General features: G+C 49.8%; 7 protein-coding genes across 7 annotated transcripts; 4 read left to right on the top strand and 3 right to left on the bottom strand.

Moving 5' to 3' along the window:
• Window positions 1-267: 267 nt before the first annotated feature.
• N7489_001945 (bestrophin family protein) lies at window positions 268-2,157 on the bottom strand (the record flags this gene model as incomplete). The annotated part of the gene is made up of 7 exons (XM_056707700.1): window positions 268-620; window positions 685-858; window positions 910-1,259; window positions 1,319-1,444; window positions 1,509-1,593; window positions 1,655-1,802; window positions 1,903-2,157. The coding sequence occupies 7 exons, from the start codon at window positions 2,155-2,157 to the stop codon at window positions 268-270; spliced, it is 1,491 nt and encodes a 496-aa protein (XP_056572002.1).
• An 807-nt stretch (window positions 2,158-2,964) lies between these two features.
• N7489_001944 (uncharacterized protein) lies at window positions 2,965-4,340 on the top strand (the record flags this gene model as incomplete). The annotated part of the gene is made up of 3 exons (XM_056707699.1): window positions 2,965-4,045; window positions 4,104-4,177; window positions 4,254-4,340. The coding sequence occupies 3 exons, from the start codon at window positions 2,965-2,967 to the stop codon at window positions 4,338-4,340; spliced, it is 1,242 nt and encodes a 413-aa protein (XP_056572001.1).
• A 376-nt stretch (window positions 4,341-4,716) lies between these two features.
• On the top strand, window positions 4,717-5,914 carry N7489_001943 (uncharacterized protein; the record flags this gene model as incomplete). The annotated part of the gene is made up of 2 exons (XM_056707698.1): window positions 4,717-5,338; window positions 5,382-5,914. The coding sequence occupies 2 exons, from the start codon at window positions 4,717-4,719 to the stop codon at window positions 5,912-5,914; spliced, it is 1,155 nt and encodes a 384-aa protein (XP_056572000.1).
• A 127-nt stretch (window positions 5,915-6,041) lies between these two features.
• On the bottom strand, window positions 6,042-7,642 carry N7489_001942 (glutathione synthase; the record flags this gene model as incomplete). The annotated part of the gene is made up of 2 exons (XM_056707697.1): window positions 6,042-7,284; window positions 7,341-7,642. The coding sequence occupies 2 exons, from the start codon at window positions 7,640-7,642 to the stop codon at window positions 6,042-6,044; spliced, it is 1,545 nt and encodes a 514-aa protein (XP_056571999.1).
• Window positions 7,643-8,322: 680 nt separating this feature from the next.
• On the top strand, window positions 8,323-12,404 carry N7489_001941 (putative SNF2 family helicase/ATPase; the record flags this gene model as incomplete). Its single annotated transcript, XM_056707696.1, has 3 exons — window positions 8,323-10,526; window positions 10,591-11,788; window positions 11,835-12,404. The coding sequence occupies 3 exons, from the start codon at window positions 8,323-8,325 to the stop codon at window positions 12,402-12,404; spliced, it is 3,972 nt and encodes a 1,323-aa protein (XP_056571998.1).
• A 1,464-nt stretch (window positions 12,405-13,868) lies between these two features.
• Window positions 13,869-15,405, top strand: N7489_001940 (uncharacterized protein; the record flags this gene model as incomplete). Its single annotated transcript, XM_056707695.1, has 2 exons — window positions 13,869-14,105; window positions 14,158-15,405. 2 exons carry the CDS (start codon window positions 13,869-13,871, stop codon window positions 15,403-15,405), a joined length of 1,485 nt encoding a protein of 494 aa, XP_056571997.1.
• Window positions 15,406-16,322: 917 nt separating this feature from the next.
• N7489_001939 (Zn(II)2Cys6 transcription factor domain-containing protein) lies at window positions 16,323-17,942 on the bottom strand (the record flags this gene model as incomplete). The annotated part of the gene is made up of 3 exons (XM_056707694.1): window positions 16,323-17,751; window positions 17,820-17,825; window positions 17,875-17,942. The coding sequence occupies 3 exons, from the start codon at window positions 17,940-17,942 to the stop codon at window positions 16,323-16,325; spliced, it is 1,503 nt and encodes a 500-aa protein (XP_056571996.1).
• Between the last annotated feature and the right edge of the window lie 66 nt (window positions 17,943-18,008).

Below are 18,008 nucleotides of genomic sequence, written 5' to 3'. Positions count from 1 at the left end.
GTTCATGTGCAATAAGGAAGGAAATGAATCGATTTGGAGCCAATATCAATATATGTACGCAACTGCAAAACAAGAAAGAACTCCTTTTTTTTGTGGTTCGATTTGCGAGTCAACATGACTCGGCTGAAAACGCCATAACTCACACGCTGGTCAATTATCACAAACAATTTGATGCCGTTTATTTGAATGCACATTTCACTCTCATCTGCGAAGAAGATTGCCTTTCGCATCCCCCCTTGGCTGTTGATGATAAAATTGCAAGGAATATCAGACTGATGATGTAGTGGTCTTGGGGCGGAGGCTTTCCACCATTGTAGATGTATCGGACGCCGCAGATGACGGGCCGACAACCGCCTTGGTTCTAAGGGCGCCACGAATATCCTCGAGGCTCCGCTGTTGCCAGTCAGGGTATCCCAACTGGCTAAGAGGGAATAGAACGAGGTTTTCAGCGCGTGACATGAAGTCATCGACGTCTGGTCGGGGAGTGGCAGTCATGATGTCCATTTCCACGGCGATCTGACGGCAGTAAGTGTCCAGTGGAAGATCGTTCACATCGTGGCCGAAGGGGTTCTCAATTTCACTGCCGATTGTAGCCAGGCCAAGGATGATATAGGCAGCCACTTTAGGGTCCATTAGAATTGATCTTGTAAACTTGTGTAAGTGGGATGATTCAGTTGTACTTACCAATTGATGCTGGGATAGTAATCCATTTTAAAGCATCGTAGAGCTGGAATGGAAGTACCAGGATGTAGATCCATGAAATCTGAGCAATAGCAATGCTGTATGCGGTGGGCAAGGGGGTGTCCAGGACACGTTCTGTGCCGGTCAAAACCTCATTCAACGTGGCCATCATGGTGACTTTGTTGTGTTAGTGATGGAGTATCTCAAAATAGGGGTTGGAAGTCTTACTAGCTTGTCCCTGGTGCAGTGTTGAAAGCATAGTACCGTTGGCTACACATGAATCGATATACGCTGACAGATGGTTAAGGATCTCAAGGGGCAAATGCCCAAGAGGCTTCTTAGACCGCTTAACATACTTCCTAGGGTTTGACTCGGCGAAGGACACACCAAGGTACTCTCCTGCGGACTTCCAGATAGACTTAGGTGGAGGATTGACAACCATGCGGTCATGGGCATCACGGGCAAAAGTGTCAAGGTGCCCAGCCAGGCCAGCCAGATCTTCATATGCGATATCGGGTTCGAAGCGAAGCTTGTGTTTAAGAGAGACGGCGAAGGCCAAAATGAGGTTAATCGCGGAGCTATACGGGTTTGTTAGAATTCACAATATCGAGATGCACTCCGCAGTGGTCTCACGTACAGTTTCCTCAAGACATCGTCTCTTCCTTCTTCACCTTCTCTCTCGGCGGTATTGATCCAAATTGTACGTGAGAGGTTGCGAGATGTCTGAATAAGCTGGGCCCAATATTTGCGCCCGTCTGCCCATCTGTAGTGCAAGCCGGGTTAGTGTATGACTCGAGTCAAATGCTAAAAGTGAGTCAATAGTATACCTCTCATATGCAGTTGAGCTGCGGAATGACAAAGCCAAACCCACCACGAAACCCAGCACGGTGAGCAGGATGTTGTTGATACCGACTTGTTTGAGTTAGTACGCAACTACAGACAGTTCTTCCATACATCACTTGGGACTACTCACGGGAATGGACCTTCTTCGAAAAGACAGTAATAGCAGTCGACCAAATAGCGACAGTCAAAAGCGGCAGGATCATTTTCGGCATGACGCTGCCGTGCATTCGCATCATGATGGGCCACTTGGAGTGCTTTTCCATGTTCCGGGGGCCATGCTAAATCAATGTTATGTTAGCCTGCCAATCTATGATCCTATACCATATTCCTGTCCTTCTGGTAGTCTGCTACATAGACCATCTTATCCCATTGACTTACAAAGTATCGGTCCAATTCGCTCGAATCTCGTCGATCAAACTGGAACTGCGAGTCTCTAGAGGTAGCCAGATTCTCCAAGAAGGTTGGTCGAGGAGTCATGCGGCCAATGGAGGAGGCCTGCTCCTTCTCATGGGTCGCTGCCGCGTGGTGATGGACGTTTGAGCGTAAATCTGCAGGGACTGGCGCAGCAGTGGAGTCTGATGCTGCTGCTGGTGCCGGCGCATCAGATGGAGGGGCACCGTGGCCGTCAGTCATTGTGAGACAATGAAGATTAGAAATGAAAGGGAAAAAAGGAAGGTGAACGAAGCCGGAACTGGGCCGGTTCTGATCTCAATAGGTTCTAGAAGAAAGGAAAGATAAAAGCGAAAGTAGAATAGGAAAGAAGAAGAGCAAAATTAAGGAAAAAGGGAAAAAAAGCAGGGGAGGTCAAAGTGAAACGGCGTTCGCTTGACAGGGGCCGTTTCAACGGGATCTAGACTGTTGGAGCCGACGGACACGTCCGCATGTTTAATTTTAGCTCTCCAGGGGAACCTTGGGAATAGTCTGTGTTTCTATTGGTCCATGCAGATTTCACGGGGCAATTCCTGGCGAATCGTCGGGATCGAGATTGTGCTCGGGTTAGTGCTACAGATTATAGATTCAACCTTGGAAGTATGGAGTACGGAGTACTAGGGAGAACCTTATAAACCTAGCTGAGGCAGACCTGTTGGACGAAAAGAGAAGAGTCCGAAAATAATAGATAAATTAAAAATGGATAAAATTTGAAACAGAGGAAATTTGAAACAGAGGTATTGATCGTCATCTACTAGTTGTTCTAAGTGCTCCAATGTAAGTTTTCTCTCTAGACTATGACCTGGGAAGGGGTATAATTAAGCTCACGCATGTGGCGAGTTTACAGATCCTAATTGTTCAGCAAACCTCGTAAGTCCACAAGTTCATATTCTATCCGGAGTACGGAGGACCTTCGTGCTTTATAGTACTTCCCGAGGTCGCATATCAATTTCCTAATTGGGTGCTGACAGCTTCACACTAATCCCAACAAGGGAAAGGGATCCGGCTCGTATGCACCCCTGTTTTCCCGGAGGCTCGGTCTTTCACTTTTTCCCACTTTGCGGGTGTCAGAGGGAAATGGATGAACAAAAGTCAGTCGAAGCATTTTTGAATTTAGATGAGATTGAAGATGTTGCTACTAGAATAGTGAACAAAAAGACATGGGCCTATTATTACTCGGCGTCCGACGACAAGATCAGCAAGTACAAAAACACCGAGGTCTTCCGCTCCATCCAATTGAGGCCAAAGGTCTTTGTCGACTGCACAGAATGTGATTTAAACACGAAATTGCTTGATGACCACGTCTCTATCCCAATTTATGTTTCCCCAGCAGCTATGGCCCGGCTAGGGCACCCCTCCGGTGAAGCTGGAATTGCAGAAGCATGTCGCAGCTTCGGTGCCTTGCAGATCATTTCAAACAGCGCCTCGATGGCGCCTGAACAGATCGTTGCGGGCGCCGCCCCAGGCCAAATATTTGGCTGGCAACTATATGTGCAGAACGATCGTACCAAGAGCGAACGTATGCTGGCTCGAATCAACAAACTGAGTGCGATCAAGTTTATCACTTTGACGTTGGATTCACCCGTGACCGGGAAAAGAGAGGATGATGAGCGCAGCGGCAACGTCATCGGTTCTGAGGCTCCATATCAGAGTGACAGCAATGACACGGGGCCAATCATCCAGACTGAAGACCCAGTATTCAAGGGGATGGATCCTTCTCTTACATGGGCAGAGACCCTGAAGTGGTTGGCAAAGCACACCGAACTTCCGATTGTTCTTAAGGGAATCCAAACACACGAAGATGCGTATATTGCCACACAATATACGCCCCAGGTCAAAGGAATCATCCTTTCAAATCACGGTGGTCGATCTCTCGACACGGCTCCTCCTGCTGTCCACACTATGCTCGAAATTCGAAAATACTGCCCCGAGGTCTTCGACAAGATTGAGGTATGGGTCGATGGCGGGATCAAGAGGGGAACTGATGTGGTTAAGGCTCTCTGTTTGGGTGCACGAGGCGTTGGAATAGGAAGAGCTGCGCTCTGGGGTTTGGGGGCCGGTGGAGTGGATGGCGTAAAGAGAACATTGCAAAGTATGATCATCGAAACTCAATGTTTATGCCGAATGACTTACTGACATATCTTACTTAGTTTTGACTGAAGAGACCAAAACATGCATGCGACTTCTTGGGGCGAAGAATATTGATGAACTTGGGAAACAACATGTACGTCTGCATGTGGCCCCGGCTGTTTAGCCTGGTACCTTGGACTTCAAGTGAACTGATCAATATGTTCATCTAGATAAACACTCGACTGGTAGAGAAACAGATCTACGATGGGCCATCTGGTCTGGAAGCCTGCCAGACAACCAGCCGGCCGAAACTGTAGAATACTTGAATTGCTGTAGGGGAATCTGGTCAGTGAAAGAAAAACCCTTTTGGTAGTTTGGCCGACCTCTGCGTAAATTTTGTCTCGCTGCCTCGAGATCTGTTTCGTCTCTCTTCTGCCCAGTTTGGTTAGTATGCAAAACCATCAGCGGCGATGCCTAGCTGATCTTCTCAGATACCATATTCCACACAAGGACTTGAAAGTTCCTCTTGGCTGGTCCCTCGTGCCCTCGCCTCATCCTCTTGCCACCTGTTTTCGTCTTGCCGTCCCATATGGCTCGTTTGTTTCGTCAGCTTTTAGCTTTTAATTCATATCATTTTCTTTCGACGACCCCCCCGGTCGTTCTTTCGTTGATGATTTCAGCTTCTTTGACATCATGTCTTCACAAATTCTGACCGATCTTCCCTTCGAGACCTTCTGGCTCATTTTGAAGAGCCTCAACTCGTGCGGGAGAGACATCAACGCTCTGGCCCAAGTGAATCGGAATCTTTACGCTCTCCTCAACCCTTATCTCTATCGCCTTAGCGTCCATATCCCTCCCAATCCTGCTATTGCTTGGGGCGCCTACCACGGTCGAGAAGCAACCGTTCGAGAATTCCTAGAGCAGGGCTCCTGGAAAGGATCTACTTTCGGCGCAGGAAAATCACCAGAGCCAATAACCCTTGCAGCATTGGCTGGTCACGCGAATACTGTAGAGCTACTCCTCAATCATGGAGCCCAACCAATGAAAAGATGGGATTGGAATGACAATGGTACAAAACAGACCGGCGTAACGGATTGGAACTACACCGAGTCTGATCCAATCCGAGACTGGCCCCCCTGGACAGCCGCACTTGTTAGAGACCGTGCGGAAGTCCTGCAAGTCTTGATTGATGATGCTGGATTTGTGCAGCGCTTTTTCAACTTTTTCAAGCTTTTACCTAATGGTTATGGCTACTTTAACACACCATTGAAGGCTTTGAGACCTTCAAGTTCTCCTGAGAGGCTGTCCCAAATGGGTATAGCACGTTAAATAGAAGTATGCCGGGCTATTGAGACTAGCAATTGATGACTCATTCGGTAATCTCGAAATCGTGCGCTTCCTTGTCGACTCAGGAAGTCCAGTCAACGACCCAGACCTCTGGGGCCACACCCCGTTGGTGTACGCAGCGGATGCCGGCAACGTCGAGACGGTACAACTCTTGTTGAACCGTGGAGCCGATCCCGATCCCGGAATCCCATGGCCGCTAAGACTTGCCGCAGAAAAAAGACATGTCAAGGCCGCGGAATTGCTGTTGGAAAGGATCGACGTCCGACGCAAAATTACTAGTGGGGATGACCAGCTTTGGCTACTCTACTCGGCGGCCACCTGTGGGTTTGTGAAGATTGTGCCAGCTTGCCTGGATGCCGGAGGCAACGTGGGTCGAAGGCTGTTCATTCGCTATTTTCCTTTTCTACATGCGGATGATGAATCATCTAGGAATGGGTATTATTCGATACCGCTAGACTGGGCCCGTTTGAGAGGCCACTCTGCAGTTGTGCGTCTTCTTGAGAACGCTAGAACAGCTCTGTGGCCCATGGATATTACTCTGTAGTACGAGAAATACGATCATAACACGGTGGAATAATTCCCGAGTCCTGCAGCTTTTACCAATTTGGGGCTTCAGCTCATGTATGCAGTATGAGTGAACAGTGGATATTGTGAAATTTCAGATGCATTCTCTAGAACAAAAGAGCACTGTCCAAGCTGGAGAATCCTGCGGCTACACCACCTTCATTCACCTCTTTCCCTTTAGTCCTCAACAGATACCCGCCTTGTTCATTGTGCAAAATCTTCCCAGTATTTTCCCAAAGAATGGTACCGTAGACACCAAGCTCAGAGATGACATTCCCTCGGATGACCTCGCCATCATTCCGCAAGGCAACATTCTGGGCATTGGGTGCAGGGTTGATGAGTTCCATAAGCACCCAGCCTCTCCAATCAGCCTCGGGCATCGATCGCAAGAAGTCTGGAATATCAGATTTGTAGACATTGTTGCCACCCCCTTCACGCTGTGGTTTGAGCACATGGTTGAGGGCTGTATCTGGATTGAGGGCTAGGTCACGGCCTTTACTGTTAACCGACAGGTCATATTGCGGAGCGAACGTTCCTCGAACCCTTTCAACAAGCGCAGTATCAATGCCCTTCAAGAAGCTTGAGAGATGATCTGGTCCTGTCGGCTCCGCTAGGACCTGCTGGACTTTCTTGCAGCCAGACAGCTGATTGAGCACGGTGGGACACTTGATCGCTGCTGAGCGCTCCAGATGAGTTCGGGCCAGCCAGTCACGGCTTGATTTGTACTCATCTGGTGAATAGTAAGCCCGGAGATAAACCGTTGTTACCTCGAAGGTTGAGTCGGGAGAGTGAGGGGGGTGGTAGAACAATGGTCGCGAGGAGTTTGAGCTGGGAATGGAGGTATGATCCAAGACGTCGACGCTGGCAACACGGAAGATTGGAATGTTGTGAACTGTCTTAAGCTGTGCGGAGAGTGCATGCTGATCAAAAACGTTCCGTTCTGTTTCCTGGACTACAAAGAGAACACAAAGAGGGAGAGCCGGGGTGGACTTGGACAACCCGTAGGCCTCATGGGCTGCTGCCAAACCTGCTGAGAGGGTTTCCACCGCGGTGTTCTCTGGTGGAATCTCGGATTGTAGCAGAGGATGGGGTGGATAGTTGATTGGGGAACCCGGCGGCGAGGCAAGAAGCTCGGTGTGCATCTGTCGCACAAGATCTGAGAGACCACCAAATGATGACGAGATCGTGTTGAATTCAACCTGCTTTAGCGCCGCGACACCTGTAGGCAGAACATGGGCCATGTAATCAGACCGGAAGAGGCCCAATGACAGGTTTTGAACATATCCCTCCTTTTGGACATCCAGATGAACCTTCCACAGATTCGAGACAAAGTCATCAACTTCAATGAGCCTGCCAACGGCCAGTAATTAGCAATTTTTACCATGCTGGAGCGGATAGGTCCTTACCCTTCCACAATCTCCCTTAACCATTCTTCATTGCATGTGATCGCAGCATAAAGTTCATTGTAGATCTTTTGGAGAGCAGTCGCTTCCTCGAAGCAAGTTCTGGGAAACGGACTGGGGAACAACGTCACTGGCGCATTTGTGGCCAGCACACCATTTGAATCTGCCTCAGGTGGAATAATTGCTGGGGATGGTCGAACAGCAAGACCATTTTGAATAGCCCAGTCTTTCACAGTTGTGACGAGAAACCTTTGTTGAGCTGGGGACAGGTCTGGCGGATATTTTGAATAAATTGATTCTGCCATATTTCTAGTGAACAAGAACTGATTTACCACACTCAATGACCTAAGTTGCGCAAGCGTAGACTTTTCAAAGATTCCGACCTCACCGAGGCTCCAGGGCTTCGAAGGAATTCTGGGGATTTGTAATTGGCGGGGCAATTGTTGACACCTGAGGCAGAAATATAAGACGTGAATGTGAGACCGCCCGGTTCTTCCGCCTTCCATTTTGAGATTAATTGCCCTGACCTAGCCTAAAATAGCTCACCGCCTATTGAAATACCGGCACAAAAAAAGAGCTTCACGTATAACACGGATTGCCTAGGTGGGAAGGAAGAGGGTTGTGGACGTGGACGTGGACGTGGACGTGGACGTGGACGTGGATGTGTTGTTTTTCTTCTTTCCCCTCCTCTTTTCTTTCTTCTCTTCTCTCTTCTCTCTTCTCTTCTCTCCTTATCCTTCTACCCAGACTATTTCTTTCTTTTAACCATCGTACCTTGCGCTTTCATCTATCGTTACTTCAACTCTTTGTCATTTCTTCTGAACCCAGGTTATTTTACATACTCGAGTTTAAATTGACTTCTCGATTGACTTGCACTGGGGGTCTCGACATGGTAAGTCACATGCCCGTCTCACACTTGACCCTTGTCCAGTCACGTCCTCGAGATAAATGCGTGACTGTCTCGTCTGAACCGCCCACTAATCCAATGCAGCCCCCCCCAGAAAATATGTCTTTAATCAAAGACCCTAAAGACTGGACAGTCGACGAGCTCATCAAATTTCTCTGCCATGACAAGCCCGGAGACTGGTCCAACAATTTGGCTTGCCCAGATCTCGTGAGGCTGGAGGCATCTCTCCGAGAGAATCTGGTCTCAGGCCTGAGTTTTCTGAAGATCACCGATGGTCATGTCAAGGAGGACCTGGGTGTCAAACCCATCTCCCAGCGCCAGTACATTCTGGAGGCTTGCAATTGGCTACAACGACGGTCCCCAAAATACCAAATGGACCGACTGGACCAACAGGGGCTACTTGTCAATGATAACAACTCAACCTCGAACCATCCCATCCACCCCACGGTATCTTCTTCGCTGCCCCCAACAGGGGAGAAGAGACGTCGGGTAGGAACGACCACCGCGGCACGACCGTCCGCCCCTTCTCTCCCGGGGCCCCTCGCCCCAGAAGGACCACGTGCGCCCGTCTTCGATGATGGGTTCTATGAGCGTCTACTGAGCACCTACCCACCGGACGATACTGAGGGCCTCCCACTCCTTGGAGGATCCGGTTCCGAAGGGGAGTACGACACGGAAACCCGCGAGGAACTCGCAGAGGATGAGCAATCACGCGAAGGTACTCCCCCAGATGTTTCTGGGCACCTTGAAGAGGCCGATTTTGATGAAATCGTGGACGACTATGTTGACGAACGGAAAAATCAGTTCCTTGAAATTCGTCTGCCAAAGGAGCAGTCGAAAGCATTCCACATTTGGAATGAGGGCAAACAGTTCCCGGGTCTGAAGGACGAGATTTCTACCCAGCTGGCCCGCCTGGAGGAACGTACTAAGAGCCTTCGTAAAGCTCTTAGTGAAGCACGACATTCTTCTCGCCCCTCTTTAGTCAAAGCATGCGCGTGCCTTGATCCCACTCTGGCTGATATTTGCTTGTATGAATGGAAGCTTTCCATTCTCGAGCAAATTAGCCCGCCTCCCAGACTTGCTCGCCCACCACGCATCACACGACCAGAGAGACCCACTGTGAATGTGGACGGAGAAGTAACCCTCACTTCCGATTCGGGGTCCGCGCTCGGTATCGGGGAAATGGAACACAAGTCTCCGGAACAATCGGAAGATGGTCTCAGTCTCGTCCGGAGTCCTGATATTTCTGAGCCCGAAGAGGACCAGGTTGTACAGGACCAAGAGGAGCCACGTGCTCGCGAAGCTTCTCAAGTCGGGCCGTTCCATGACTACTCTTCAGACGAGGACCTTGGTCACCTTTTCTACAAAGATGAAAATTACGAGCCACCAGTGGCCAAGAGGCGCCGTCTGGAGAAATATATCTTGGATCAAGAGTCTCCAATACCACCATTTTCCGCGATGAAAACCATGCCGTTGAACCCGGACATTGCGCTACCCTCGAAGGAGCGTGAGGGACAGGCTCAGATGGGGGCCAATACATATCCTGTCGACCCGATGTGTCTCAAAACACATGACTCCGTGGACCCGGCGATTGATGACGACGGTGAAACCGATGAGGCTGTGTTGGTTTTTGACGACGTCTATTCCATGACGTGGGCAACTATTGAGGAGAGTGGAAACAGAATTCACCTGTTGGCGAAAGGTCTCATGGACCTGGACAGGAATCGTCTCCGCCAACTTCCGGTATTTCTGGCCAAGTACATGCCCTGTGTGTATCGGGAACATGCGCGAGATGCGCTAAAAAGCATGTGTGAAGACTCTTCGGCGATGGAAGGATGGGACCCTGAGGAGAGTCATTGTACAATGTTGATGACCGCCTTGTTTATGTCCTGGGTTAATGTTATCCACATCCCTATTGACGCCTTAAAGGCAAAAGACGTCAAGGCTGCACTCGTGGCTGTCAGAGATGAAGAGCAAAACCAATTCGCCCCATTCTTCAAATGTTTGAATGAGCTTCTTCGGGGGTACAGAAAATGGTTGAATTTGCCATATCGTCCCCGATCCGGCGGAATGAACTCAGACGGGCATGCCCATACCGGAAATCCCTCGAAGCCCGTCTCTTCCGGAATTCCCAGGATATACCTGGACCGTCACATCGCGCAATATGTCCAAACCCATCAGCTCTCTGGAATTCAGTTCATGTTCCGAAATATCGTCGAGGACAAAAGTGGACAAGGGTGTTTGCTATCCCACACTATGGGGTTGGGCAAGACCATGCAAGTGTGAGTTATGATCATCGTGATATTGACTGATTCGCTAGGACCTAGCTAAACCCTTTCTGGATAGGATATCCCTTCTCGTTACAATTTCCAACGCCGGGCAATCACCGGATCCCGCAATTCATGGTCAAATTCCCGAAGAATTGCGACAGTCTAAAACTCTGATACTGTGCCCAGCCTCGCTGATCCAAAATTGGCGTGACCAGTTCGCAATGTGGTCCCCCCCGAACCACAATCTCGGCAAGATTCGCTCAATTCCAGCAAAGGAACCGACTCTTGACCGAAATGAAGAGATTCGCGGGTGGAATGACGAGGGTGGTATACTGATCCTTAGCTACAACATCTTTCGCATGCTCACCAAGGACAATGTGGGAAAGGACAATGACCAGGGACAACGATCGGTCAACGAAAGTGTCAAGAGTTTGGTGTTGAACAGCCCAACTCTTGTTGTGGTCGACGAAGCCCAGGGTTTGCGCAACCAGGGAAGCCAGATTGCCGAGGCAGCCTCCCGCTTACGCACCCGGAAACGGATTGCTCTCACTGGCACCCCGATATCCAATGGTTTGGAGGATTACTATTGGATGGTTAATTGGGTTGCCCCGCAGTTGCTTGGAAGCTTTGAGAAGTTCAAAGAAGATTTCATCGAGCCAATCGAAAATGGCTCGCAGATTGAAAGCAAAAGAGAGGACAGAAGAAAGGCACTCCTGTGCCAGGCGATGTTCCTTAGCCTCACCGAGTCCAAGGCACAGCGAATGGACATGTCCGTACTGGGAGTCGATTTGCCACCAAAGTACGAGTTCTCGGTTTACTTTGAGCTGACAAGCCTTCAAAAATCTTTGTACAACATCTTCGTTCAAGGTGTGGCGCTAAGAAAGGAGGCAGGTGTCGCCCCGCGGCTTATGTCTTGGCTGCCCCTTCTCAAGCTTTGCTGTAATCACCCCGCCATTTTCAAGGCAGAGCTGGAATCTCGGAAGAGCAAGAATTCAACTGGCGAACAAAAAGATCCCAGCAGTGATGGTCCCGGTGCTAACCTTGGGTCTAACGTGCCTGTCGAAAAGAACATTACAAAGTCAATGTTACCTGAACTGCATGATGCGTTCAAGGAGGCTCCTGACTCGCTGGATCCCAGCCTATCCAGCCGAGTGATGATTCTCAATGAGATTATCAACCAGGCTATCGCAGTCGGGGACAAGATCCTGGTATTTTCGTCCAGTATTCCGACACTGAATTATCTGGCGCAAGTTATGGAAAAAAACTCAGAGAAAGTACGCTCTCCTTGAAGGCACTATACCTACGACTAAGCGTCTCGAGTTAGTTCGGGGATTCAACAACGATCCCTCGACCTACGTGTTTCTGATTTCAACCAAAGCGGGTGGAGTGGGCTTGAACATCCAGACCGCGAACCGAGTTGTCATTTTTGACTTCGAGTTCAACCCTACATGGGAGGAGCAGGCAATCGGACGTGCCTACCGCATTGGTCAGAAGAAAAAAGTTTTCGTGTACCGGTTGGTCGCTGCTGGAACTGTCGAAGAGAAGATCTTTTGCAAGGCTACTTTCAAGAGCCAGCTTGCCGGCCGCCTTCTTGATGATGAGCACGTTGCTCGCATGGGTTCTAAGGCGGAAGAAAAGTACCTAGTTCCGTGGTCGAAAAGTGCCCAGCAAGGGGGAATTTGCCCCAAGGCGCTAGCTAAAGATCCGGGAACACTGGAGAGGATAAAATCCTCTAAGTGCGCCCAGTACATACTGTCGGTCAAGGAGGTAGATCATGAAAGGGATCCCGACGATACCCTGACGGCCGAAGAGTGGAGGACCGTGGAGGATGGGCTCAAAAAAATGAGAGGTCTTCGTATTACTTCCAAGGAACAGTCCAAGGAACTGTGAGTTCTTCTGTCGAGCCTCCTTTTCTCATCTCGTTTCCTTCTTTGCTTTTTTCTTCTTTCTCTTTTCTATTTTGTTCGAGTGATACCCAAATGTATGTAGCGATGATGTGTAAGATTTTTCTTATCCCCCCTTTTCCTAGTGTATGCAGTAAACGCAGACGTAGTAAATGTACCTAACTACACATACATGTACAAAATATGTACATGTGGGTATCTCGAGGCCCCGAACTCGAACTTGCAATATGGGACCCGGAGATGGCAACAAGGGTGCAGTGCGTGCAAATAATGGGATATGCAAGCAACCCGCATGAACATCATTGACAATAGCCCAAGGTAGAATGTTTATCCTGTTGGAAAATGCGGAGATATGGGATGGAGAAAATACCTCGCCGGTTGCTTGGGTTACTACATAGGTGTATGTATGTACATATTTCTCTTTCCACACCACGCTTCCCTATCCCCCTGTTATCTTATGCTTAAGGTCACCGACACGAGCCCAAAACTTGCGTAGCCCCTTGGATGTCTGTGACTCTGACAGTGGGGGCGAGGGAGAATCTACCTAGTACCTAGGTAGGCCCGGGGATGAGGCCGGAAGATATTTGCTTCCTCGTGCTGAATGATTTGCTCTTCCACCTAGGAAACTCGTCACCTACATACAACTCCCTTCACAATACAGATCACCAGCGATATCACCCTTGAGATCTCCAAGTTCCGTCTAGAAGACGTCAGTCAACAATGACAGTCGCACCCCTCACAGAAAACATCATCACCAATGGGTCCAGACGGTGGTCAGAAATTATCGTGAGATGCGATATATACCGTCTTGAGAGAATTTGAAGAAGCTTTATGGCTTTGTGTATATTTCTGTAACAGATGCCTGATAGTTATCCAACGTTGAATTCCTAACACCGAACTATATTGGTTTAGAGCGATGTCCTTATAAAAGCATGCAATAATACGCCGTAGAACATGCTAAGAACCTGCTAGACGGGGATAAAGCAAAAGCCTACTTGGTCAACCAATGATATGCCCGTTCCCGTTATCCCGCGTATGTCCTAGCGTTGGTAGTGTCAGGGGCCGGACTAGGATTCACTCTTTTATCCTAGTTCGAGGCGGAAAGCAGAGGCAGATGAACCAAAACATAAATACCCCCATCTTCCCCTCTCAAATCTAGCTACAACATAGCTGGCAGTGATCAATTGAGTTATTTTCCTAAGAGTGGAACCTTACGTAAGCCTAGTTGGCTGCCCATTTGTTATCTGTCCCGGTGCCGGTGCGAACGGGTAGTCTTGCCATTTAGCCGAACAGTAGACCGCGAACCCCTATTTCTCTAAAGACCAACGATACGAATAGTGATATAAGGGTAGCAAACATGCAATCTGGACTTGTAATAGCTCTGCAACATAAGTCGTAGTTGCGAGAATCGAACTTGGATCAACAGCGAAGGCCCCTCGACGCCAAAAAAATGGCGGCCTTATGGCGCCTCAGAGCATTTCCACCAGAAAGCCCACCACCACTTGCTGGGACTGACGATGTCTATCCCGTTCACATGCTAGATGACACCAAGACGCTGCGGGACATCGTGGTCACATGGACCCTGCGTTTTAACGATGTGCTAAATGTGGACAGCCTGCACGCTTCACTGTCCAAATTGCTGGAGATCGGAGACTGGAGGAAACTCGGCGGTCGGCTGAGGTTAAAGGTTAGCTTGCTGTTCATCGGCGACGAATCAATAGCTGCTGACCCGCTAGTAGAATGGAGAGCTGGAGATCCATGTCCCCCGGCCCTTCACGGCGGAACGTCCTGCTGTGTACTACACCCACCAAGTCCTAGCCGTAAACATCGAAGACCATCCACTGGCAAAGACCCTTCCCAAAGCTACCGAGGCGCCATCCATCCACCCCGGGCCTCAGGAATATCGAGTATTTGCGGCTCGGGAAGATGCGCCGGCGACGCTCGAAGACTTCATCTACAAGGACACGCCCCAGCTGTCGCTTCACATAACTTCATTCAACGATGCGACGCTCGTGGGTCTTTCATGGCCGCACACACTTATGGATGTCATGGGTCAGCAGGCCCTCCTTCGTGCCTGGTCTCTTGTGCTAGCTGGCCGGGAGTCGGAAGTGCCGCCCATGCTCGGAGCACGAGAGGACGCCGTGTGTGTAGCGGCAGATGAACCCGATGAGTTAGAGGAGTTTCGGGTGAGAGAGAAGCAGCTGAGGGGATGGGGTATGCTCGTGTTCGCGCTTCGATTCGCGTGGGATATGCTGTGGAATCATGTTGTCGAGACTCGCACCATCTTCTTGCCTAGGAGGGTGGTGAACGAGTTGAGACGCCAGGCACAGGACGACTTGGCTGTTCAGGACATGGGAGAGGTGAAGCCATTTATAAGCGAGGGTGACGTGCTGACGGCATGGGCAGCGCGCGCTGTGGCATGCTCCCTGCCGCAACCACGGCCAGTGACGGTACTCCACGCGCTAAACGCACGATTTCGGCTCTCCTCCTTGGTTCACGCCTCCGGTGTTTACGTTCAGAACATGGCGGTGGCAGCCTTCACGTTCTTGTCCCCCGAGGTCGCGACGGGCCCTGTAGGACCCATCGCTCTGGAGAACCGTCGCCATTTAATGGAGCAATCAAGAGAGGCTCAGGTGGTGGCCTTCCTGCGCGAGTTGCGACGGGGATCCAAGGCCGGCAGCGACCCGGCGTTGCTCTGCGGTGAGTCTAACGCCGTACTGATACCCTTCACCAATTGGACAAGAGCGGATTTCTTCAACGTGGTGGACTTTAGCCCTGCAATTGTGCGTGTTGGCGAAACGGGCCAATCGAGAAGCAACCCGCCCGGCACCATGGTGTTTCACCACGCGCAATCGATGCGACAAAGTCCGACAGCCAGGAACGTGTTCGTGGTGCTGGGCAAGGACAACAACGATAACTACTGGGTGACCGGAGTCCTGCTGCCCTCGGCCTGGGCGAAGATCGAAGAGGAACTAAATAGGATGTGACAACAGCGCTAATAATATGGTGTTAGATTTTCGGATAGTGATCTATAAAGTACATAGACATAAGAAGAGCTTGATAGTCTACTAAATAGTGTGAAAAGAAAAGTGCGAATTGTCTTAAGTCTCAAAATTTGAAAATTAGAGGGATTTTCCATATATCATAGAGACTCCAGATGTCCGCCGTGCATTTTTAGGCAGAGACTTCTTAGGAGAAGTATAGGGCGCCTATCCCGATGAGGTGTACTCCGTAGATGCACGAAGTATGAGGATGATCGTATTTTCCACAGACACCGATTCCAATCTTAGAATGTCTCAAGTGATATCCTTGGTTAGCGGCACCGGAATGAGGAGTACCTTCCTTCTATTGGCCTGTTCGCAATGAAACTGATGTAGCCAATAGAAGAATAGGTGGATTATCCCCGTACTCCACCAGCCGGCGGGACTCAACTGTGAACGAGGGCTGCGATTGGTTGATGCGGAATGCATAATGTCGAGCCTATCATGACCTCCCGGATTGGGCCCTCCTATTGCGCCCCATGCTCACCGCTGATCTACGGACGTGGGTCACTTTCTGTTATCATGCGATCCCATCATCGCCAAGGATGTCTCACGCCAATTAAGATACATTCGCCGAAGTACAGCATTCATCTTACCTCCGATCATACCAACAGCTAGCATTGTCGTGCTATTTGACTAATTTGAATCAAGAACAAACCTATGGACCAAGTTCCTAGCATCAAGTTCCTAGCACAATATGGTAAATTCCGATCCAATGTTGATTCAATATTGATACTATCGTTATAATCCGGTCTTGAGCATGTCCAATCCTGTTTTCCACACTATACATCCCCCGCCTATTATTCATAATCCGCCACGCAACCGCTGTCACAACGGTGGCCTGCACTGGTGGCAGACAGGCATCAAGATGTCAACGGCACAAAAGTGGTGCATACCGGAGAATCTGGCGCGAACGGCCATCGAATGAATCGCATCATGATTTGGGATCCTTCCTCTTGAAGGTCCGCGGAAACCTTCCGTATCCGTTGGTTCTCAGTTACATTGATGTGATCTACAATGATTCCGACATTTTGCTCTTCGATCTCGATCATTCGCTGCGCACAGAGCCCCGAATATCGGTCCTGCCAAGCACCGTGGTAGAATGGAGACTGGAGCATCAAGGAAACAGCCTTCCTACGGATAAGGGGATGGCGGCAGCGAGAGGCCGCGTGGAACATTGGCGGTGTGATTCCAAGATCGAAGCTAAAAAGCAGGCTAAATGCCTGCGATTCTCTCTTCCACATCTCGGTCACGCTCTCGGCGAGGTCGACAATGCTTTTGAAACGGTCGGTATAATGATCGAAAATACCCTCAAATTCCGAATTATAAGTCTCGGCAATAATAGAACAGGTATAGAAGTATAGATCTAGCAATTTTCGTGTGCATTCTCGTAAGATCGGGGACTCAGCCGAGAAGTCGGAGGCGTCTAAAGCTGCTTTCCACTGACGTAAAACGGTGATAGGAGGTTGCGATGGTAATTGGCCATCTGAGGTCTGCTGATCCCGCTCGAGGTAGGAAAAGACGTAATTCATCTCTCGATCAAAATCGTTCCGCGCGGAATCGAGGGAAGGATATAATGAAGGGATTTTGGGAGATGGTAGACATAACGGAACGCCAAGGTTAATTAATGTGTGGCGAGAATCCATACATATAGAGAATTGCACCCGTAAGCGTTGGAATGTCGGTGTTATTTGGTTGTTGATAAAGTCAACGGTGGGGCGAGAATACTCTTGCAGTTTATTGTAGGCGTTGGTGCGATACCTCCACCAATAGAGCAGTCTTAAACCGGCTGTGAGATGGAGCAAACATGCAGCATCACCGCTTCGAAATTGTTCGAAGCAGATGAAAAGGAGACAGAGGGTCATGGTGATATCCGGTCGTGATGACATGTTGGGAGACTCGGTCTGAATAGATCTGATTGCGGCCGTATAATGTTTCAGAGCCAGCATCTGGGCCATGATCTGGGCCTGCTTTTCTGATCGGCGGATTGAGACACAGACATCGACTGGTTCTTGACTTTCATGGAAGGAAGCTAACGCTGTCAGGGCATGCTTGACCGGTGCTTCACTATGGCCGAGCTGAAGAAGGATGGAAATCCAATTGCTGGCATCCCGATGGCCAAAAATCCGATGGGCAGTTCGGCTGCGAAAATACGAAAAGGCTCGGCGCTCTTCATCGCTCAGGCAATCAGGGGACAGGTTGCAGCTAACTGGGGCCGGGTAGCCCTCGCAGATCCTTTGAGTGGCTACGCAGCGCAGACAGGAGGGTTTCTGTTCATCACACTTGACGTGCCTAAGAATAAATTGTTAGTTTGCGGACCTCTTGTTGTTCGATTCGATGTGTACACGCACTACACGTACCGGGACCTAAACACTGTCAGTGGTAGGCCAAAAGGATTAATTCAGGATAGCGTACTTGCAGGTGAAGCAGCCGCTTCGGGCCTTGCGACCAGGTCTCACGGCGGCTGAGCGAGCAGTGGGCATTTCGAGTTGCTCGGAGTCCAGATGGGTTTCGTGCGGGTAGGGGAAAGTCGGGAGTGATCAACGCAG

This window comes from Penicillium chrysogenum (genome assembly GCF_028827035.1).
Source record: "Penicillium chrysogenum strain IBT 35668 chromosome Unknown utg000001l_segment0_segment0, whole genome shotgun sequence".
NCBI classification, from domain to species: domain Eukaryota; kingdom Fungi; phylum Ascomycota; class Eurotiomycetes; order Eurotiales; family Aspergillaceae; genus Penicillium; species Penicillium chrysogenum.
Note: the sequence above shows the minus strand (reverse complement) of the source record. Positions and strands in the feature narration are given on the sequence as shown.